This window comes from Leptidea sinapis, chromosome 1 (assembly GCF_905404315.1).
Source record: "Leptidea sinapis chromosome 1, ilLepSina1.1, whole genome shotgun sequence".
NCBI classification, from domain to species: Eukaryota; Metazoa; Arthropoda; class Insecta; order Lepidoptera; family Pieridae; genus Leptidea; species Leptidea sinapis.
Genome location: NC_066265.1, coordinates 27,232,770 through 27,252,069, shown reverse-complemented (window position 1 = coordinate 27,252,069; position 19,300 = coordinate 27,232,770). Strand labels below are relative to the sequence as shown.

Here is a 19,300-nt window from a genome sequence, read left to right as displayed (position 1 = left end):
CGATCTTAGCATATCTAAATGTCCTGGTACTTAATTTAACCTGGAAAAAATTAGACAAATACCTACGAGTAGACCACGTCTCTGATTTAGGTATTATCATCGACGGTAAATTAATTTTTGAACGTCACGTCAATCATATTGTCAAAAAAGCATCCCAATCTCTTAATTTTATTTTAAGAATTTCGAAGGCTTTTATTAAAGTAGAACTATCGATCCGGATAGCTAGTGCCAACAACTGATGGGATTCAATCCAATAGTTGAGAGAAAGCGGGCAGAGTTTATCAACAGAAATCGTGTGGTTTTCATCTCGCAATGGGCTCAGCCACGAGGTGTTCTATCTCGGCATTCTTGCAGGCTCTCCATTCTCCATTTTCAGACTGGTTGGGGCCTAGGATCTCACATAGGATCTTTCACTCTGCTAAATCTTTAGCCACTCCAGTAGGTTTGAGATTGGGCTGGCAGATATTAACGCATTCGCCATATAGCGTTGACCTTGTCTTTTCAGATTTCCATATGTTACTCTCTCTTTAGAATTCTTTAGGCTGTGTCAGCTTAACATTAAGATAGGACTTCCAAAACTATTAATCGTCGCGTTTTTTGATCAGAAGCCCCAGAATCTCTACAGCAGCGGGATCATGTTACTACTAACAAGATGGAAAACGAACGATAATAATTTCTTATTTTATTGAAATTCAAAATAAATATAAAAACACTTATTGAAAGTCAAAAACTACTTCCCATTCGGAAATAAATAAAATCCCTTCCACACAAACGTGCTAAAACTTTTGCTAATTCTTTTGAATTTCATAATGTGTAGGTACTTTTTTTAGGTACATTTGCTTTGAACATTTTTTGGGATCATGTTGTAAAAGCATATACATCTTCTCACAAAAGACTTAGGTACTATCTCGACTTAGCCGAGTAGTAGGCATTACTGCTTAAGATATAAACATATAATATACTGTATTTTTTGACCTGTTTCGTTTTTATATTTTGATTAATCTTAATAGGTGTATATAAGTGTAGGTGTGAATAAATAAATACACCAATTCCTTCAATATTTCTTTATTCTAAATACATTAATATTTTTAGATCAACTCAAATTTTATTTAAACTATAATAAGCTATTATAATTTAAACATAAAAGACATGCATATGACCAGCATTGCATACCTTTAACACTGTTAAAATTCATTTAACTTCCAATTAGCAATAGTTCGTCATACAGACAAACACATAGAACAACATTGAAATCGCCTCAAGTAAAATTCGATATAAGTGTCATACCAGATGCACATAAAATTTATAATCTACTTTTTGTTCTTTGGTAAGTAGCCTAGATAATATTCGACAAATAAGATGAAGTCAGCTAAAACATCAATATTGTAAATTGTAACTTTCACTTGTACACAGAGACATGTAAGTAATTTGTGAGAAGGATATACCGTCTATAATTATTATAGGTAACTCTAAATCTTAGAAAATTTATACACAGGTCTAGATAGGCACACAATTTAATGTGGATGACAGCTAAGTTTAACACTCGCAATACGTTAGTCACTTAGTGTGCGTGCGTTGCTGAAAACAGAGGCTAACTGTTCGCCTTAATTTTCTGAAGTTATACTTCTTTAGGCACGTTATGAAAAATTATGAGAGTGAAATTTTAAGATGCGCGCGCATCACTTTAACACAAAAGTAACAGGGTAAAGTTGGTTCCTAAAATTTTTCTGACGTTTGCGACATTCGTTTTTTTTATTTATTATTATTATTATTTTTTGGTATCTTCGTCCATTATTATACGCAAAGGGTTCAAGCCCGCATAGCCGTATTCGCTATTTAATAACTAATTATCAGTCATAGTTGCAAGATTTTTACAATATTGTTCTTTCTACAAACTAAGCACGAGGGATAAATAATTTTAAGGATTTTTGCTTTGTTAGGCCAAAGAGGTATAACTTCTTGCGTGCATTAACATTTGAAAGTACACACACATTGTTTTTCTACGTGTTCACAACTGTCAGTCTATCTAGACGTATAAATTATCTAAGCTCTAATTATTGGTTACAGTGTCACCAACTTATCTGTGAACTGATGGGTGTCGCCATCGTCTTTTCAGTGTTTCTAATTAATTCGTATGTGCACAAAAGTCGGGGCATATTTAACGCTTAAAATTCAGAAGTATCGCAATAAAACACACGGAACACTCGAAAGTAGTTGACACTGACAGTCGAATGACATTTCAACATGGCGTCCGTAGTTCATATTTTTGCCACTTCACAGATAAGTTGGTATTACTATACTCTTCTACATTGCAATTTTTTTAGTGACGCGAGTTAATTATAGGTACTTATTATTTGACAATTATTATATGATTCCGATGGATCATTAACCCTTACAGATTTTCGTGTATTCGTACAATCTATGTACACGACACTCACTAATAAATAGGTACAAATATTATTTTAAACGATTACGTACATACAATATTTAAAACAAATTTATCTAAGCGTAACATATCTATAACATTAATTATTATTAGTATATAAGCGTTTTATTTTTATGTCGTTATCGACATGTGTACAAGTCCGACATTGTTCAAAACCACAGACAACCACAGACTACCATCCATTATATCAGTTTAATAAACCAGCTGATAATGATTCTATTCTACGAAAGTAACGTACATTGGACCTTAATTCTTTACATAAATTTTATGAAAGATGGATCTTATGATTTAGGAAATACTTTCGGTTATAATACTAGGGATTGACACGAAAGAAAATAATAATAATTTAGGAACAATGAATCATTAAATAAAAAACAAATATCTTTTGAGTACATACAAATGTAGAGACCAGCTCTTTTAACATAGTTGTTGTCTAAATTAATAGATACTACGAAATGCAAACGTAATACAGTCAACTAAAAGTTACATAGGTAGGTTCATTCATTGTTGCTGAATAATATATTTTGTGAAAACAAAGGGAGTCGTTATTTGAAATAAACAAAAATAATTTTGACATGGAGTTTGCGGATACAAGTTTTTTTCTTTTGGTCATCAAAAGTATGGGATTCCGTATTTTAAAGAATATTATCATAAAGCTTATAAAAGGCATTGTGCGCGTAGATTTAAAAAAAAACCAAAATCATAGCATATATACCATAAATCCTAATTATTGTTATCTACTATTGCAAGATCCGGCCTACGTGTTTAAACAACGAGAAAACTCTTATTTTTTTTTATTCAGTTACAAACCACACAATGGTTAGTTAGATACTTTTAAACAAATCACATAAGATTTCAAGCCCTAAACGTTAGTTGCACTAAAAATTATTATAATAAATCACGACTTTCGGTGAGAAACTAGAATTAGGAATATAAAAATAATACATTATTCTAAGAGAAATAACAAGATCGCCAGCGATCCATAATAAAAAATGAGGTGCTATAGGTAGTAAAATAACAAAGAATGAAGAATAGATAAAACAAGTATTTGCCATAATAATTTCGGTTTCACTCATGTCTTTTATGATTCTGACTGAATATTCAATATTCAAAAAGACATTATGACAAATCCGAAAGCCTTTTACATTTTACCTTAAAATAGTTGAATGGATACGTAATGTTAGTTAAATTTGTTGAACAACATCAGTATCGCAAACCCGTATTTAATATGAGAAATATGGATGATATGACGATATAAATTACCCTTTCATACCAATTAATAAGCGTTTTCAATGTCCTTAAAATTATCGACGTATGGTGTCGACGACTAAATCTAATTATAAAATGTTATTTTACAAATTGGAGAACAACTACTTACAGTAAAATCGAGATTGAACTAAAAGTCGACTTCATACATCTTTGGTTAGAAAAACAAAACCGTGGTATAATATAACACTAGTCAATCGAATTGTTACACAGTCAGTGGAGGGATATAATAATTTTGACGTTAGGTAACTCTAAACAACACTGCGTATAACTCACATACAAATAATTATGATCGAAATGACACGACTACAAACAACAATCGTTACATTCCATCAGTATATAAGCGTAAACAAGTGTTATTATTATCCAACAAGAGTCTTTCGCCGCGGAGCTTGACGAACTGAGTACGATCACACATGGCTTGCCAAGCTGACACTACTGCCACAGCTTCCACCATACTTGCATTTTCTCAGAGAGTTTCTTACAAATTCCCAAAAGTTTCCGTCACATCCCACCATCTCCTTCCTCGTCACAATCTTCTGATCCTTCGCCTTCTTCGAGTGTTACCTGTTAAAAAGATTGGACATTTGAAAAATTATGAAAAATATAGTTAGGTATTTGTCAGGGTCAGAATGTAATGGAGCAAATTTGACCATAAGATATTAAGAGAAAATAATATACTTAAATTAGCTAATTTATTAATGTAGAGCTGCCTGCAGACTTTGGAATCAGATAATAGATATGATAGTTCACATGGAGAGAATTTTTCGTTTATAATGAATAAAACTTGATGTTTGTAGTAAATTATGCTTACCTGAAATCGGATTTGCTCAGGACGATCGTCATCAAGATTTGAATGAGACTGAACAGGTATTGGTGGTGGTGACGGTGGGATCATACTCTGATAGTAGTCCCGGTTTTCTTCAAGTGTGTCTAAAATATCTTGAGCATCCGGATGTACAAGATCAGCCCATGTCTCCCATAGTGGATGAACAATATAGTCAATGAAACCAACTTGAGATTTCTCTATCGTGGCATTATGCCTGTCACACATGGGGCTAATGTCCATGCCGTGTTCCCTTTCCCTGTCTCCTTGCAGGAAGAACTCTTCCATTAGCAACTGAATCCATTGTTTATATAAAGGTAAAGGTTTGGTTGGATTACTCAGATCAGCACAATGAACGAGATTCTCTAACACTTGTATTCTGTCAGTGTAATTGTCTAACAACAAAACTCCGCTTCCAGCGACCTTCTTAGTTTCCACCATAGTTTTCAGATCTGCAAGAAGGCTCATGTGTTTTGACATATCTGTCGACAGGACCATATCAATCACCATCTTTCTTAAGGTCTGTCGTTGTTTCTTGTGAAGGTTTACGAATATGTCACATCCATCATTTTGCAGTAGTTTAAAGGCTACAGCGAGGTGGTGATTTTCAAGAACAGATTCGTCATTGTACATTAGAGCTAATTCGGAGCTAGAGTTAACCAGAAACTGATTAGTCAGACCAGGGTGGTCTACATCGTGAACGCATGCTGCAAAGAGTGCAGCACAAACTTCTATAGGTGTGAATACGGCATCGAGTGCTGGTGTGTTTAGTAGTACGTGAGTAGATTGGGCGACGTCAGCTGCGTGTAGCGAGTTGTGGAAGGGGTTCTCACGATTGTAATGCTCTTCCAACGTCACAGCAAACGCTATGAAAGTTCGTGCAGGTACTTGAAGTGTTGTAAGTAGGTCTCGAGATGTAAATGCTGCATAAGCTACAGCTGTGAGCGGTCGTCCGCCGGATAGATCGCCAATACGAAATATGTCGATACCCCATCGGTCGAGTTCTCCTAAGCACTTGCCCAATTCTTCTTCATGTGGTGTTTCAACGCCATATCGTGGAACACGCTCACCAGTGAAACTATTGGTGTGTGTAAGTGCTCTTTTAACACCCGAAATCTGAAAAAAAATTAAAACATAAGATAATGTTAAATTTTAGCGACACCAATCATTATTGAACAATTAGCTATTCAATTTGAATTTCAATAGTGCGATTTTCTTGATTGTAAATCTGCCGTATACTCGCATTAAAAATAAATTTGATGCACAGAGTTTTTTGATCAGTTACCAAAAGTGAAAGGTAAAATTGTTAAAGAGAAAATTCTTCGATAACTTCATACTCACTTGAGACATCGTTGTCCCCGGGCCGCTATGGCGAGGCTTCTCTTTTTTCTGTTTACGTTCAACATTTTCTTCAACTTGCAAAGATGGCAGGTCGATATCTTGTTGTTTATCTGTAAAGACAAGAAGAGGACATTATGGTTATGTTCGCATTTTTGCAATTGTTAATTAGACCATTAATTAGGTAATCTTTAGCGTATCAATTATCATTAAGTAAAACATGACATAAGTTTGCACAACCAAATATAAATGAGGGCATATTATCACTGTCGATTTTATCATACCACAAGAAAGTAGGTGATTCTACAAACTTGATTATATATTTTATATAACAAAACGATTCTAGGTCACTGAACTCAATCCATACAAGCAAACTTATTGATTTTACTTTTTTTTCGCCTATATTTTTTTGCGCAATATAAATAATACTATTCAAAAGAACCTCTAAACGCCTTATTTTTATGTAAAAGTCGGCCAAATCCAATCTTATCAAAAAGATAAAGGGCACTGCGTAGTGCGATTGATAAAAAATGCGTTTTATTAAAAAATAGTACTTAATGTAACTAAATAATTTATATCAAAGGTTCGCAATCAGTGATTAGCTCGGATTTTTACTTATTTTTTTTATTTATTTTACTTATTTAATTATGAAATTGCTAGCAAAATTTTGGTGGCTTTCTATTTTCTACCAGAAAAATATTTTCCATGAAAATAATATTGTGTTGTTGCTCGCTTTGTTGAAATTTTTTTGTATTGCTTGTTGCTTTGTTTTTTCTATAACAATAAGCGACGAGACGAGCAGGACGTTCAGCTGATGGTAATTGAAACGCCCTGCCCATTACAATGCAGTGACCCTCAGTATTCTTGAAAAACCCAAAAATTCTGAGCGGATTGCGCTCGTCACCTTGAGACATAAGATGTTAAGTCTCATTTGACCACTAATTTCTACGGTGCCCTTCCAACCCAAACACAATAATGCTTACATATTACTGCTTCACGGCAGAAATAGGCACCGTTGTAGTACCTACCCCTAAACTAGCCGGCATCCTGTGCAAAGGAACCTCTTACTGGTAAAACTGTCTCTCCCACCTACGGTAATTATTTTAAGGACGATGGCTGGTATAAAAAAACCTTGAGAAATAAGATGTTGCTGTTTTATTTCCTTTTTTATGTAATAAAGTATCTGTAAGGCTTAGATGTATTCTGAAATGTATACCTTGAAATTTACCAAGCCTACTGCGTGGAAATCCTAGATAAATGTAATTATAACCAGTTCTGTACCATGTTAGAAATAGCATCCATTTTATTAATCTCTCTTTGAATCATCATGCGTAACTCTAGCAACTGACCTTCACAATAATTAAGATAGGTACATCAATTATTGTCGCTGTTAAAACTGTACTTAAGTATTAATTAGCCTCTTTTACAATTACAAGCAATTATCTCCCATTACAAATTTAATTATGCCACTACTATTACATAATCTTTCAGCTTTTTATCATATTTAAATAGCAAAAGCGACAACTTTCGTGGAGATAAATTTTGTTTCGAAATTTTAAGTCTTTGTGATTTTGACTGGGTTGCGGGTTCGGGAATATTGGGAATATTGCACATTACTTCCACATCTGGGTGTATATATCTTTAGCTATTAGAGAGTATTTTTGGTAGTACAAATGTTTAATTAGTAAATTTTAACTATGGCAACGATTCATCTAAAATTAAGAGGCGCGGGTAGCACGTTTTAGTTTTAGATAATTTATATGTCTAGACAGAGATATATTATGTTTAGAGAGAGAGCGTCGTGTTGTACGACAGCCGATGAAAACAGGCCAGATTTATTACTTTAGTGTGCGTGACAAGCTACATCTCACACTCGCGATTTGTATGTGACTTTTTGTTAGTGTGCGTGCATTGCTAAAATAGAGGTTAACAGTTAACCTCAATTTTATTCAACGTTTTCACAGCTGTCCCAGTCATCCTTAAGATCGTTTATACGTCTAGATAGACTATGACGGCTGTGAAAACGATGTAAAAATTGACTTTAGAACTAACCTCTATTTTGAGCAATTCACGCACACTAACACAAAGTGTCATGCAAATCGCGAGTGTAAGACGTAGCTTGTCATGCACACTAAACTAATATTCCTGGCCTGTTTTTATCGGTTGTCTAACAGCAAGTGACTCTATCTACACATATAAATGATCTAAGATATCTGCCTTTGTTTAGTTTCCCCAGTATGTTTTAGGTGTCATTAAAAAAGTCGATCGGCGGTACTCGACGGCCAATTACTGATGTGATGGACGGAGTTTTCACTATCATCAAGCGAGTTTCATTGCTGACTAATTATAATAATAATAATAATATTGACACACTCTTACACAAATTATCTTGCCCCAAACTAGGCATAGCCTGTATTATGGGTGCAACACAACGATATATTTAATACTTAAACATACATATTCATCATATAAATGATTGCACCTACCGGGATTCGAACCCAGGACCTCCAGCTTAGTAGTCAGGGTCACTAACCATTCGGCCTAATGGGTCGTCGGTAATTATATTATAGGTACTACAGTTGTCATTACAGAAAACATTTATTGAGTTATCAAAAATAACAATATACACTTTTCAGCGTGAATTCACGACCCGTTTTCAATTTAGACTAATTTACCTACATTCCTACTGTACTATAGTAAACTTACTACGCATTCATTCGCAGTATATAAATACATCAAAACAACAACACTGCCACGGAATGCGGCTAGACATTTTGTTATTCAATCAGTTTTAATGTGTTTGTTTACAAAATATATTTTCCGAGAATGTTTTTACATTACAATAAAATTACACCTGTTTTCTGAACTGCAGTAGCACTTCTTCGCATCAATTTATTCATTCAGCTTGACTGTAAAGGTTTCTTTACAGCCGCGAAAGTAATTTACGTAAGTGGCAATTGATAATTTGCGATTGTTATATAATTGTACGTGTATTCAATTTTAGAATATAGGTATGATAAATATAAAAGATCTCTATTTTGGTATAGAAGGTGATTGTTTAGATAACCCATACATCTAGATAGACTGGGTCAGCTGTGAAAACGTCGAAAAAAAATAGCGGTGCACTGTTAACCTCTATTTTCAGCAACGCATGCATACTAAAATAAATTGACATACGAATCGTGAGTGTAAGACGTGGCGGTCTTGCACACTAAAGTAATAAACCTGGCCTGTTGTAATGCGTTGCCTAACAGCAAGAGACTAACTAGACGTATAAATTATCTAAAGAAGATCGTTATCGAACACTTACTAAGAGTTCAAAGCCTTTAATGGTGTTACAGATACAATTTGAACTAGTTTCAAATATAAACCTTAAATATTAGTGTATACCCGAGTCAAATAAAATTCAAGACAATTAATTAACTTTATGTTTTTCATGGGTGACCGAAGCCCATGCTTGCAACCTCAGAGGAATAAAGTGGGTAAACGTGTGTGAAGGTACCTATTTAGTATCGACCTGGAAAAACGGTGGGATTCTATCCCTCCATTTTAGGAATAAAGTTCTTTGAGAACCATACTATCGAGAACGGAACACATCCATATGGCGAGGGATTTATATATATATATATATATATATATATATATTTTTATAAAAGTAAGGAACGAGACGAGCAGGACGTTCAGCTGATGGTTATTGATACGCCCTACCCATTACAATGCAGTGCCACTCAGGATTCTTGAAAAACCCAAAAATTCTGAGCGGCACTACAATTGCGCTCGTCACCTTGAGACATAAGATGTTAAGTCTCATTTGTTCCCAGTAATTTCACTAGCTACGGCGCCCTACAGACCGAAACACAGTAATGTTTACACATTAATGCTTCACGGCAGAAATATATTATATATCCCAATTTCTTCGGAGTTACTTATTCTGAACTTTCCTTTAATTTAATCTGAATATCTACAGGCTCAGAGGTGGCCAGAATGATAAGATAGTTAGATAGGCCTTAGATTGATAATCCCTAGAATAATTAATTGTCAAAGAGATTGTAAAAATATTTCCAAAAAAGACATGAAAATTCTGAATGAAAAAATAACACCAGCTCTAACGATACACACACTTACATATAACATTTACATGCACTATTATTAAACATTACATTCATCTTTTGAATTTTAAATCACTTTAATACAATGCAATTATGCTACAAAGGATTTATATCTCTTTTTAATATTTTTATTTTTTATTTTAATTTTTTAAAAATTTAGTAAAAAAGAAGACATACCCAAAAATGTAGAGCAGATATATTCGGAGACCTGGTTGCCGGTTTTGCTGGACTCGGAGAAGTGGCTTAGCTCCTTATTCAGCATCCGTTTGAACTGTAAATGGAAGATCGCCAATGACTGAGTGATCTTAGAAGTGCGTCGCTTGAACCAGCTTCTAGACGCGCAACGTGAGTTACTCCTCTCAGAACACACACGCATTTTATTACACATTTATTAAATCCTTCAAGTCTCGGACTTATCAATGATTAAAACACTATCACTAATGTATCCGCTTACAAGTCACTATTATATTTCTCACTTGGTCATAGACGTCCGCTTGTATTGAAAGCTGACGATGAACTGAACTGTTAAGCGCCGCTAGCCGCTACGCATTGCCTCCACTTAACGAAGCCAAGATCCGTCATCGATTTTATAATATCTTTATTCTTATAAGTAATACTTTCCCGGAATTCTGATACACTACAGATCTTCCGAAATACTATATTCGCCGCGTTACTAAGGTAAACTATTATTAAAATATATTTAACTCTGGAACTTGCGTAATTTTTTGTACAATATCTTTGTGAATTTTTTTACATCAATGGTGAAAGTATTTTGTTTACTGCCTGTGTTTACTTATAAATTGATATCTACAAAGATTTCGCCTCTAATTAAGTAATTCTGTACATTGTTATTGAATTAAATTTGATAAATGAAGTCGTAAAAGTAAAATGACGTCAAAGCTTAATAAAAACAAGAGATTGGTTGACATTTTGTTTCACATACTTCTTCAATGGAATTCCGACGAAAAACTTACGGGTCTTTCATGACCCACGCTTTCTTTTAACACAGGCATTAGCATTACCATTACCAGAGTATTCCAAAGATGTAACTACGAGCGGCTGTGAAGAAATTTTTGTAATGAACAAACCCAGCCCTTTTTTTGAAAAATAAAAGAAGTAGTGAGACGAGATTTATGTTTACTTGTTTCTACGCCATGCGTACTACAATTACACTGTAATACAGCGCCACTCAGAATTTTTGATATCCTAAATTGATTCAGCACTGCAAGCTACTGCCGTATCCGCCGCGTGTATCAATTATACGTCCGGGGCCCCCGAGGTGGGTAAGAACAAATTAATAAATACTTTTGCTGCTTGCCGAAAAAAAGGCAAATACAGTGTAAGTATATTTAATTTGAATTGTTTGGAAAAATTTTGGAAAAAGCGACTGATTAGATAATTATTATTAATAAATATTTCTTTAAACTTTATGCAAACATTTTGTTTCTTTTGTGACAAAGCTTTACCCTTCATAAGGGCTTCAAAGAAAAATTTTATACGGGGCCCGCCAAGGCACGCTACGTCACTGCTGCAAGTATTAGGTATACTTGTCACATATATATATATTAATACCTCAATTCCAAAGTGTAATAATGCTGATATTCAGCAAGTTTGAGATAAGTATGAGAAATTGTTACATAAACGATAACCCACCGTTTACAAAGAGACACAAGTCGATAAGTGAATTTCTTCATAAGTCCAGGATATTTTTGTTTTATACAATTACTACTCCGAGTTGTTTTTATAATTTTGTTTGTGAATCCATATCTGAACTGTTAGTCTTTGGAACTGTCTCATTTGCTTACTATTTTCATAAGCTACGACGCCCTTTATATAAAAATAATATTGACACACTTTTTACACAAATTATCTTGCCCCAAGTTAAGCATATATAGCTTGTGTTATGGGTTACAAGACAATGTTATATTTAATACAATTTACTTACTTAAACATACATAAATTCATATAAACATACATAAATACATTTAAACATCCATGACTCGGAAAAAAACATCCATATTCATCATATAAATGCTTGCACCTACCGGAACCTGGGACCTCTAGCTTAATAGGTAGGATCGCTAACCACTCGGCTATACAGGTCGTCGTATATCTAAACAGAAAAAGTGCTTTCACGGGAGCATTTATTGAGTGAGAGTGTTTATTTTATGGAAGACGGGTCCCCTGATCATCAGCAGAGGAATCACAGGAGCAAATTCCAGCCTTTTGGACCTTCGAAATACGGGATTTCATTCCAGTTTGGCTGTATGTGAGCTTACTATCAAATGACCCAAAGCCTCGTTTGTCCTTTATACTATAAATAAAACCGGCCTTTAAAGCTCGAGTTACTTATATCATGGTTAGAGTAAAGCGAATTGAAATCAGTTAATAATATTAGAATCGTACTTGACATAGATAGATATCGCCTTGCGCGTTAGTTATCCCTCGCGTTACCGGGAGATAGGAAGTGTGTGTTCAAGGTAAGCTTAATGATACACATCTTGCGGGCTCGTAAACGACAAACACCATTAACGATAAGGGTAAAGCTTGGAACCGACTTTAAATTTAACGGTTCGTACCCGATCAAACCGGTTTTGCATTTTATTGAACTTATACTTCTTTAGGTAACTACTACGGAGAAAGATTAAGGGAATATGTTGTGCCTAAAATTTTTAATGGTATAGAATGGTTACGAGAGGATAAAAAGACTGTAAAGTAGTACTTAAGAAAAAATTAAAAGAACACTTTCTTAACGTCTCCACGTAAGCCTTAATATTTAAAGTAGTATAGTTTAGTTATATGTATACAGGTAAGATTTTAATATGTTTTTAGGAATATAATGAATTGATAACTAAGTAATGATATGTGTGTAATGTTATATGTGTATTAGTAATAGTGTATGTAACGAACAAATTAGGTATTATATATTATAGATGCACAATAGTATAATATAGTCTAAGAGCGTAAACTCGCCAACAAACTGTTGCAACAGTTTGGCGAGATGTAAAATTGAAGTACCAACTGTGCATATATTTATGATTAAATAAATTTAAAAAAAAGTGCGTTATGAAAAAAATATGAGAGTGAAATTTTAAGATGCGTGCACATCACTGTAACACAAAAGGGTGAGGTTGGTTCCTAAAATTTTCTGCCGTTTGCGACATTCGTTATGGTTTCTACGTAGAATAGCTCGAGGAATAAATAATTTTAAGGATTTTTGCTTCGTTAGGCCATAGAAGTAGAACTTCTTGCGTGCATACACAAGTGCACACACATTTTTTATTAAAACGTTTTGGGAGATAATGCTATAACCTTCATTAATATACCATTAACGCCTTATGCTTGTTCTGTGGGGTATTGTTGAATAAATATTAGGTTAATACATATCAATAAAATTGAAATTGTAATAAATAAATCGGGGATAAAAGCACCTTTCTAAAGCGGATTAAGTTAAATAACCAAAAAACCGTAAAATCTCATTTAAAGGTTTAGCAAAACCGATTAAAAAGTTCTTGGTATGCTTAAAAGTTAGACGGTTACAGTTTTTTTTCGGTTAACAAGTCTTAGAACGCGAGACAAGAACTGCTTTTACGTTTATGAAAGAAGAAGTACTCTTCTGCGCTAATATAAACATAATAATACATACACAAATATAAAATGAAAACAAAATATTATGAACGATTCAGGACTTGAACCCGCGACCTCTCGCGTTCCGTGCGAGCGCTCTTACCAACTGAGCCAACCGTTCGAGTGACATATCGTTGATAATTTTTTTTTTTCAGTTTTATTTGTTTAATTAATCCCAGAAGTGAGTGTTATCACTTTTAAAACATATACATAGTTATTACTCATAAAATTTCACTTAGACTTTTTCCTCGTACAAAAAGCAACAGAAAATTAGTGAAAGCTCTTGCCTTTCCTTTCACATACGCCACATACATTGTTTATTATACTTCACTACATACACACTATACAAAAACAAGTACAGTTCAGGCCATTTTTGACCTGTCGACAAATAAAATTTCGTTGTGTGTAAAACTAGAAGCCTGAATGGTTAAGTAGGCATTGTATAAATAATAAATATAATAAAAATAATAATAAATATCTATTTATTATCTCCTCACAAAGATCTCAAAGCTAAAACAGTACAGTAGTGTTACATTTTTTAACAGCTAGTATTTTGTGAGGAGCTGGTGTCTGAAGTAGGTTGACCCTGTATTACAGATCACCAGGACCTCACCCCGAGATATAGGATCACAATGATTAAAATAGTATACATCTGTACTAGTAGCTAGAAGAGCATTAATAACAATAGATGACTTTAAATTTGTAAATTACAAGTAATATAATGTGTGTGTGTGTGTGTATGTGCTTGTGTGGGCGTACTCTGCTCTCAGTAATAAGCGTGGTATATTTAAATATACTTTTGTGGAGCAAATCTTTTCGTTCTTCAGCATTTGATACGTGAAGTATAAACCTTTTTTGTTGTGGAATAATCGTCATGCCACCTCACCAAAGTCATAATAATTCTTATATTGGACTCCTATCGCCTTAAACCCCACGGTTTTCGTATCGTCGCCCGGTAGTTGGGCCGCAGAAACGCTTTCGCACACCCTTGACACGTGTCATATAACCTAACCTAACCCTTTCAAAAATATTTTTTTCTTGTAAGCCCCATAGAATTTAAAAAAAAATCTTTGAGAATCTAAATCATGAATTATTTACCAATTTATTAGGTAAGAATTATCGCTGTACGGCTTGGGCCCAAAGGTGTATTGGATTTTGGCGATCTCCTTTCATTGTTTTTTAACCAGTAGTTTAAAAATTATAACTAGTCAAAGATTCCTAATTTTGTCACTCACTGACTGACTGACTGACTTATCATCATAAGTTTAAGGCACTTCACGTAGACATATAAGCTTCAAACTTAGAATACAATTAGCATCTTGTGTATAAATCAATCAGTTTGAGGCTTCTTTGCACAGAATGCCGGCTTGATTATGGGTACCACAACGTACTATTTCTGCGTGAAGCAGTAATGTGTAAGCATTACTATATTTCGGTCTGAAGGGCGCCGTAGCTAGTGAAATTACTGGGCAAATGAGACTTAACATCTTATGTCTCAAGGTGACGAGCGCAGTTTTAGTGCCGCTCAGAATTTTTTGATCTTTCCTGAACAGCACTGCATTGTAATGAGCAGGGCGTATCAATTACCACCAGTTGTACGTCCAGCTTGACTCGTTCCTAATTTTCATAAAAAAAAACGATAAAATCAAAATATTTTGCAATTTCGATCCAACTATCTAGATACACCAACAGCATAAATAACTTTGTAATCCGTTATATTACATATGACATTACAAAGTTATTAATGCAGTTGGTGTTTGTGTTGCAAGTTTACATGGCACTTTAGAGAGTCAAAAGTCTGGAAAGGAAAAAGTTGGATTATCTACAAAAAGAAATGATATAAGGTAGTCTATTTACTTAAAACATAAAGTATTTTTATTTTTTATGGTCACTGTAAGATGATGTTAGGTTAGGTAACTAGGTAACAACTAACTTTTATTTATGAAAATACGGGACGAGACGAGCAGGACGTTCAGCTAATGGAAATCGATACGCCCTGCCCATTACAATACAGTGCCGCTCAGGATTCTTGAAAAGCCCAAAATTCTGAGCGGCACTAAGTCCCACTTGTCCAGTAATTTCACTAGCTACGGTGCCCTTCAGACCGAAAAACAGTAAAGTTCACACATTACTGCTTCATGGCAGAATAGGCGCCGTTGTGGTACCCATAATCTAGCCGGCATCCTGTGCAAAGGAGCCTCTCCCACTGGTAAATTAAGTATAGTTAAGTAGGAACTAAATAAATTGACCAACTTGGTATTACGGTTCTCGTACATGGAAGAACTGAGTTGCGAAACCTGCTGTTTCTACAAGTTATATTTTTGATGGCATTGATGATATATTAAACTACTTGCTAAATTGGTGACAAATTTTTGACCTGTCAGGTTGTCTATCCGCAAGTATATTCTATGATTGTGACGCATGTATCGTTCAATTGTGGAAAACTACAGGTTAATTAACTCCTTAATCTGCACTGTTAAGTTGTACCAATTTGGATAATACCGGCCGTAAGTACACTGGATTAAATGACAACTCTATCTTTAGAAACTTTACAGTTTAATTGTGGACGTTGTAAAAACAGGTTTATTTTTAGCACGTTGAGAGATCAGTTCTTATAATAGAGATATTTTTACTAAATCCGGCCGCCACTCACTTTTTTCACTTGAATTCAACAAAAAATGACTGTTATTCATTGACCTCTGCGGAAAATCATTAGTCTTTATAAATTGGCATGAAAATAATAAAAAAGTGTGTGTTGTTATGTATGCAGGCAAGAAGTTATACCTACTTGGCGTAACAAAACAAAAATTTTCCTCGTGCTATTTTAAGTTTGTAGAAAGAACAATATTGCAGTAAAAATAAACCAATTAATATATAATTTTTATACGAAAATAATTTTTGAAGTGAAAACTTCTTTAGATATATAAATATGTATAGTTAGACACTTTTTGGATGGGTGAAATGCTTCTAAAAATAATATATCTGTATCTATACAGCGACCAACTTACGTCAGGATGTCGAATTTGGGCACTGACCACTACTATATACCACTGGACTGTCGGCTGTCAAAGTGCTTTTGTGCTTGTTTGATATTCGCCATTTTGGCGCTGTTGGCAATGCAGCGAGAGTCTGCAGTACTAAAACTAGTGATGATAACCGCAGCAAACATCGATAGATGGTGGGAAACTATTTCCAAAAAAACTTGTGTACTTTATTACGTTGATTGTTGAAGTATAAATAAAAAATGGAAAACGAACAAAATTAATTCAAAATGCAGAGTATTGTACGTTCCTTCGCAGCCATTTGTATTATACGTCAAAGTTATTTCTCTGGACGCTCGCAAGTGGCGCTTCAAATAGGCACAAAAAAATTGCTGTCGAACATATGGAACAGCCTGTCCAGTGGTATTTACACAGGTCTGTGTGCTAAATGATTAACTTCAATAAAGAAATACAGACTTTATAATGTGGGTTATGCGAAGTAGAACAAATAACATTTCGCAATACAAGGACGTACCGTATAGCAGACAAAGAAAAAATAACAGGGTGAGCACATAAGATATACATAACCTACTTACAAAATGAATCAGTCATTCTAGTTATGCCAGAGAGTATAAAATGATATAGAGGCAGTGGTTTACGATCATTACTTCTAAAGAAATGTGAGAAGGGATATTTTCATGCTCTAGTTTAAAATTAACTGTAAGAGTGATTTTGCAATTTATTTATCACATTCCTACTGAGTAGCATTAGGGAAACTGTGATAGGGTCAAACATTATTCCTCGTTCAAATTCGAATTTGTCATTGTAAAGCTGAAGTTAAATACGGAAAATGCGTGGCGTTTAGATTATAATTTACTAGCTGATGTTCGCGACTTCGTCCGCGTAGATAAAGGATTTTTAAATTGAATTGAAGATTATCTCATGTCATGTTAAAGTTCCGGTTCCCGTTTTCGCTCCCGTTCCCAATATATTATATGATTCTTATTTCGAGGAAGATTGCTCTGGCAAACTAAACCTACTATTGGTATAGTTATAGTACATTGATGAATATCAATTTTCAACAAATCCCGCGAGAGCCATGGATTGTTCCAGGATAAAATGTATATATGCCTATGTCCTTTTAAAAGCTCTAGTCTATCGCTGTATCTTATTTCAAAATCGGTTCAGTAGCTCCGGCGTAAAAGCGTAATAAACAAACTTACATTCATATTTATAATAGGTATAAGTGGGGATCTTAGTCCCTACTACTAGCCATAATTTTATCTGTTGAGCAAAACATTTTCCAATAACACAACTTGCCTACTCATAAATTTATATATTTATATGATGAATATGGATGTTTGCGTCCGAGTCATGGATGTTTTTATTTATTTATATCTACGTATGCCTCTATTAAATATATCTTGCACCCAAACCCACAGGCTATGCAAAAGCCTGTGTAAAAATGTGTCAATATTAAATTTAAAAAATATATTATTATTTGAAACTCGATGAAACGAAACAGCGACACTACTACTACGACAATAGTATTGGGTGAATATTATTAAATTTGCAATTATTACTGTACTTATAAACAAACTAGAAAGTTTGATAAAAGACCGCGGACTACGATTGCCTCTTCATTGTGATGATACGCGTTCAGCAACACTTCAAATTTAGTTCAAATGCTTTAAAAAACATTATTACAAATATTAAGGTCTAGTTCACATGCCAAGAAAAACGGCGGAAAAAATCCATCACACATACTCCTTCTCTTTTGTTCCAAAGCTATCTTTGATCACATCGTTCATTAAATATGAGCCCGCTATTAGAGGGATGTGTGAAGTTCAAGAAGATTTAGTAATAGGTTTTGAAAAAAGAATTTTATAGTGATTTGACCACGACATGATTGATGATAGTAGAACGTGGCAAAAGCCATGGCAGGCTTTGTCTTTCTCGCTTCTTTGTCGTTGCTTGTGATGGTGAACTGGGTGGGGTCATTCTCTGGCGAGGGAATGGTTGGTCCTTGAGTCATCATCGTGAACGGACAATTATTTCGGTTAAAGGCGCAATCAATAGGTATACTAATTTGAATGGATGTAAATATTTAAAGTAATATATTCTTCAAAATTATTTCATGTCAGGGTGCTATTCCACAAAAATAGCGAGATTGTGTGGCACTCAACGTGAAACCATTCTCATAAAGAATCTTGGCAACACTACCCGAATCAAACTATATAGTGTATGCTGAATTTTTCGTATTTAATTTGTATGCTTTTAAAAATATTCTCCGGCAGTAACAAGTTCTTTCAGTAACAGTCATCGTACGATGACAACTTCTTTTTTATCCTGTAAATAAGGTTATAACCACGCTTGTAAGTTTTGCAAACCTACCGAATTTTGTAATTAAACAAAATTCACTGTAAAATGTCTCTATTTAAAGGTAAATGTAATAAGAATTGATAAACTGCGAATAATGAATAACAAGTGTGGTTTCCTTGAACAAAACATGCTATCAGCAAATAAATACACATACCTAAACAATGCAAAAGACTTGAGTGTGGGTTGTTACATTATGACGATACAGAAATTACACTAGTAAAATTTGAAAACAAAATTTTATGAAGCCACAACCTGAGAGTTGAATTAAGCATACAGGATTTTACGACGATACGTCACTCGAACGGTTAGCTCAGTTGGCAGAACA

General features: G+C 34.3%; 1 protein-coding gene across 10 annotated transcripts in view; it reads right to left on the bottom strand.

Moving 5' to 3' along the window:
- Nucleotides 1-1,049: 1,049 nt before the first annotated feature.
- Nucleotides 1,050-19,300, bottom strand: part of LOC126969336 (cAMP-specific 3',5'-cyclic phosphodiesterase) — a 607,232-nt gene continuing 588,981 nt past the window's right edge. For all 10 annotated transcript variants that reach the window (XM_050814693.1, XM_050814700.1, XM_050814745.1 and 7 more), the window contains 4 exons: nt 10,163-10,256; nt 5,880-5,989; nt 4,527-5,654; nt 1,050-4,279 (listed from right to left, as the gene is read on the bottom strand). In XM_050814693.1, the coding sequence (XP_050670650.1) occupies nt 4,217-4,279; nt 4,527-5,654; nt 5,880-5,989; nt 10,163-10,256 (1,395 nt within the window). In that variant the 3' untranslated portion in view covers nt 1,050-4,216. The remainder of the gene's footprint in view (nt 4,280-4,526; nt 5,655-5,879; nt 5,990-10,162; nt 10,257-19,300) is intronic.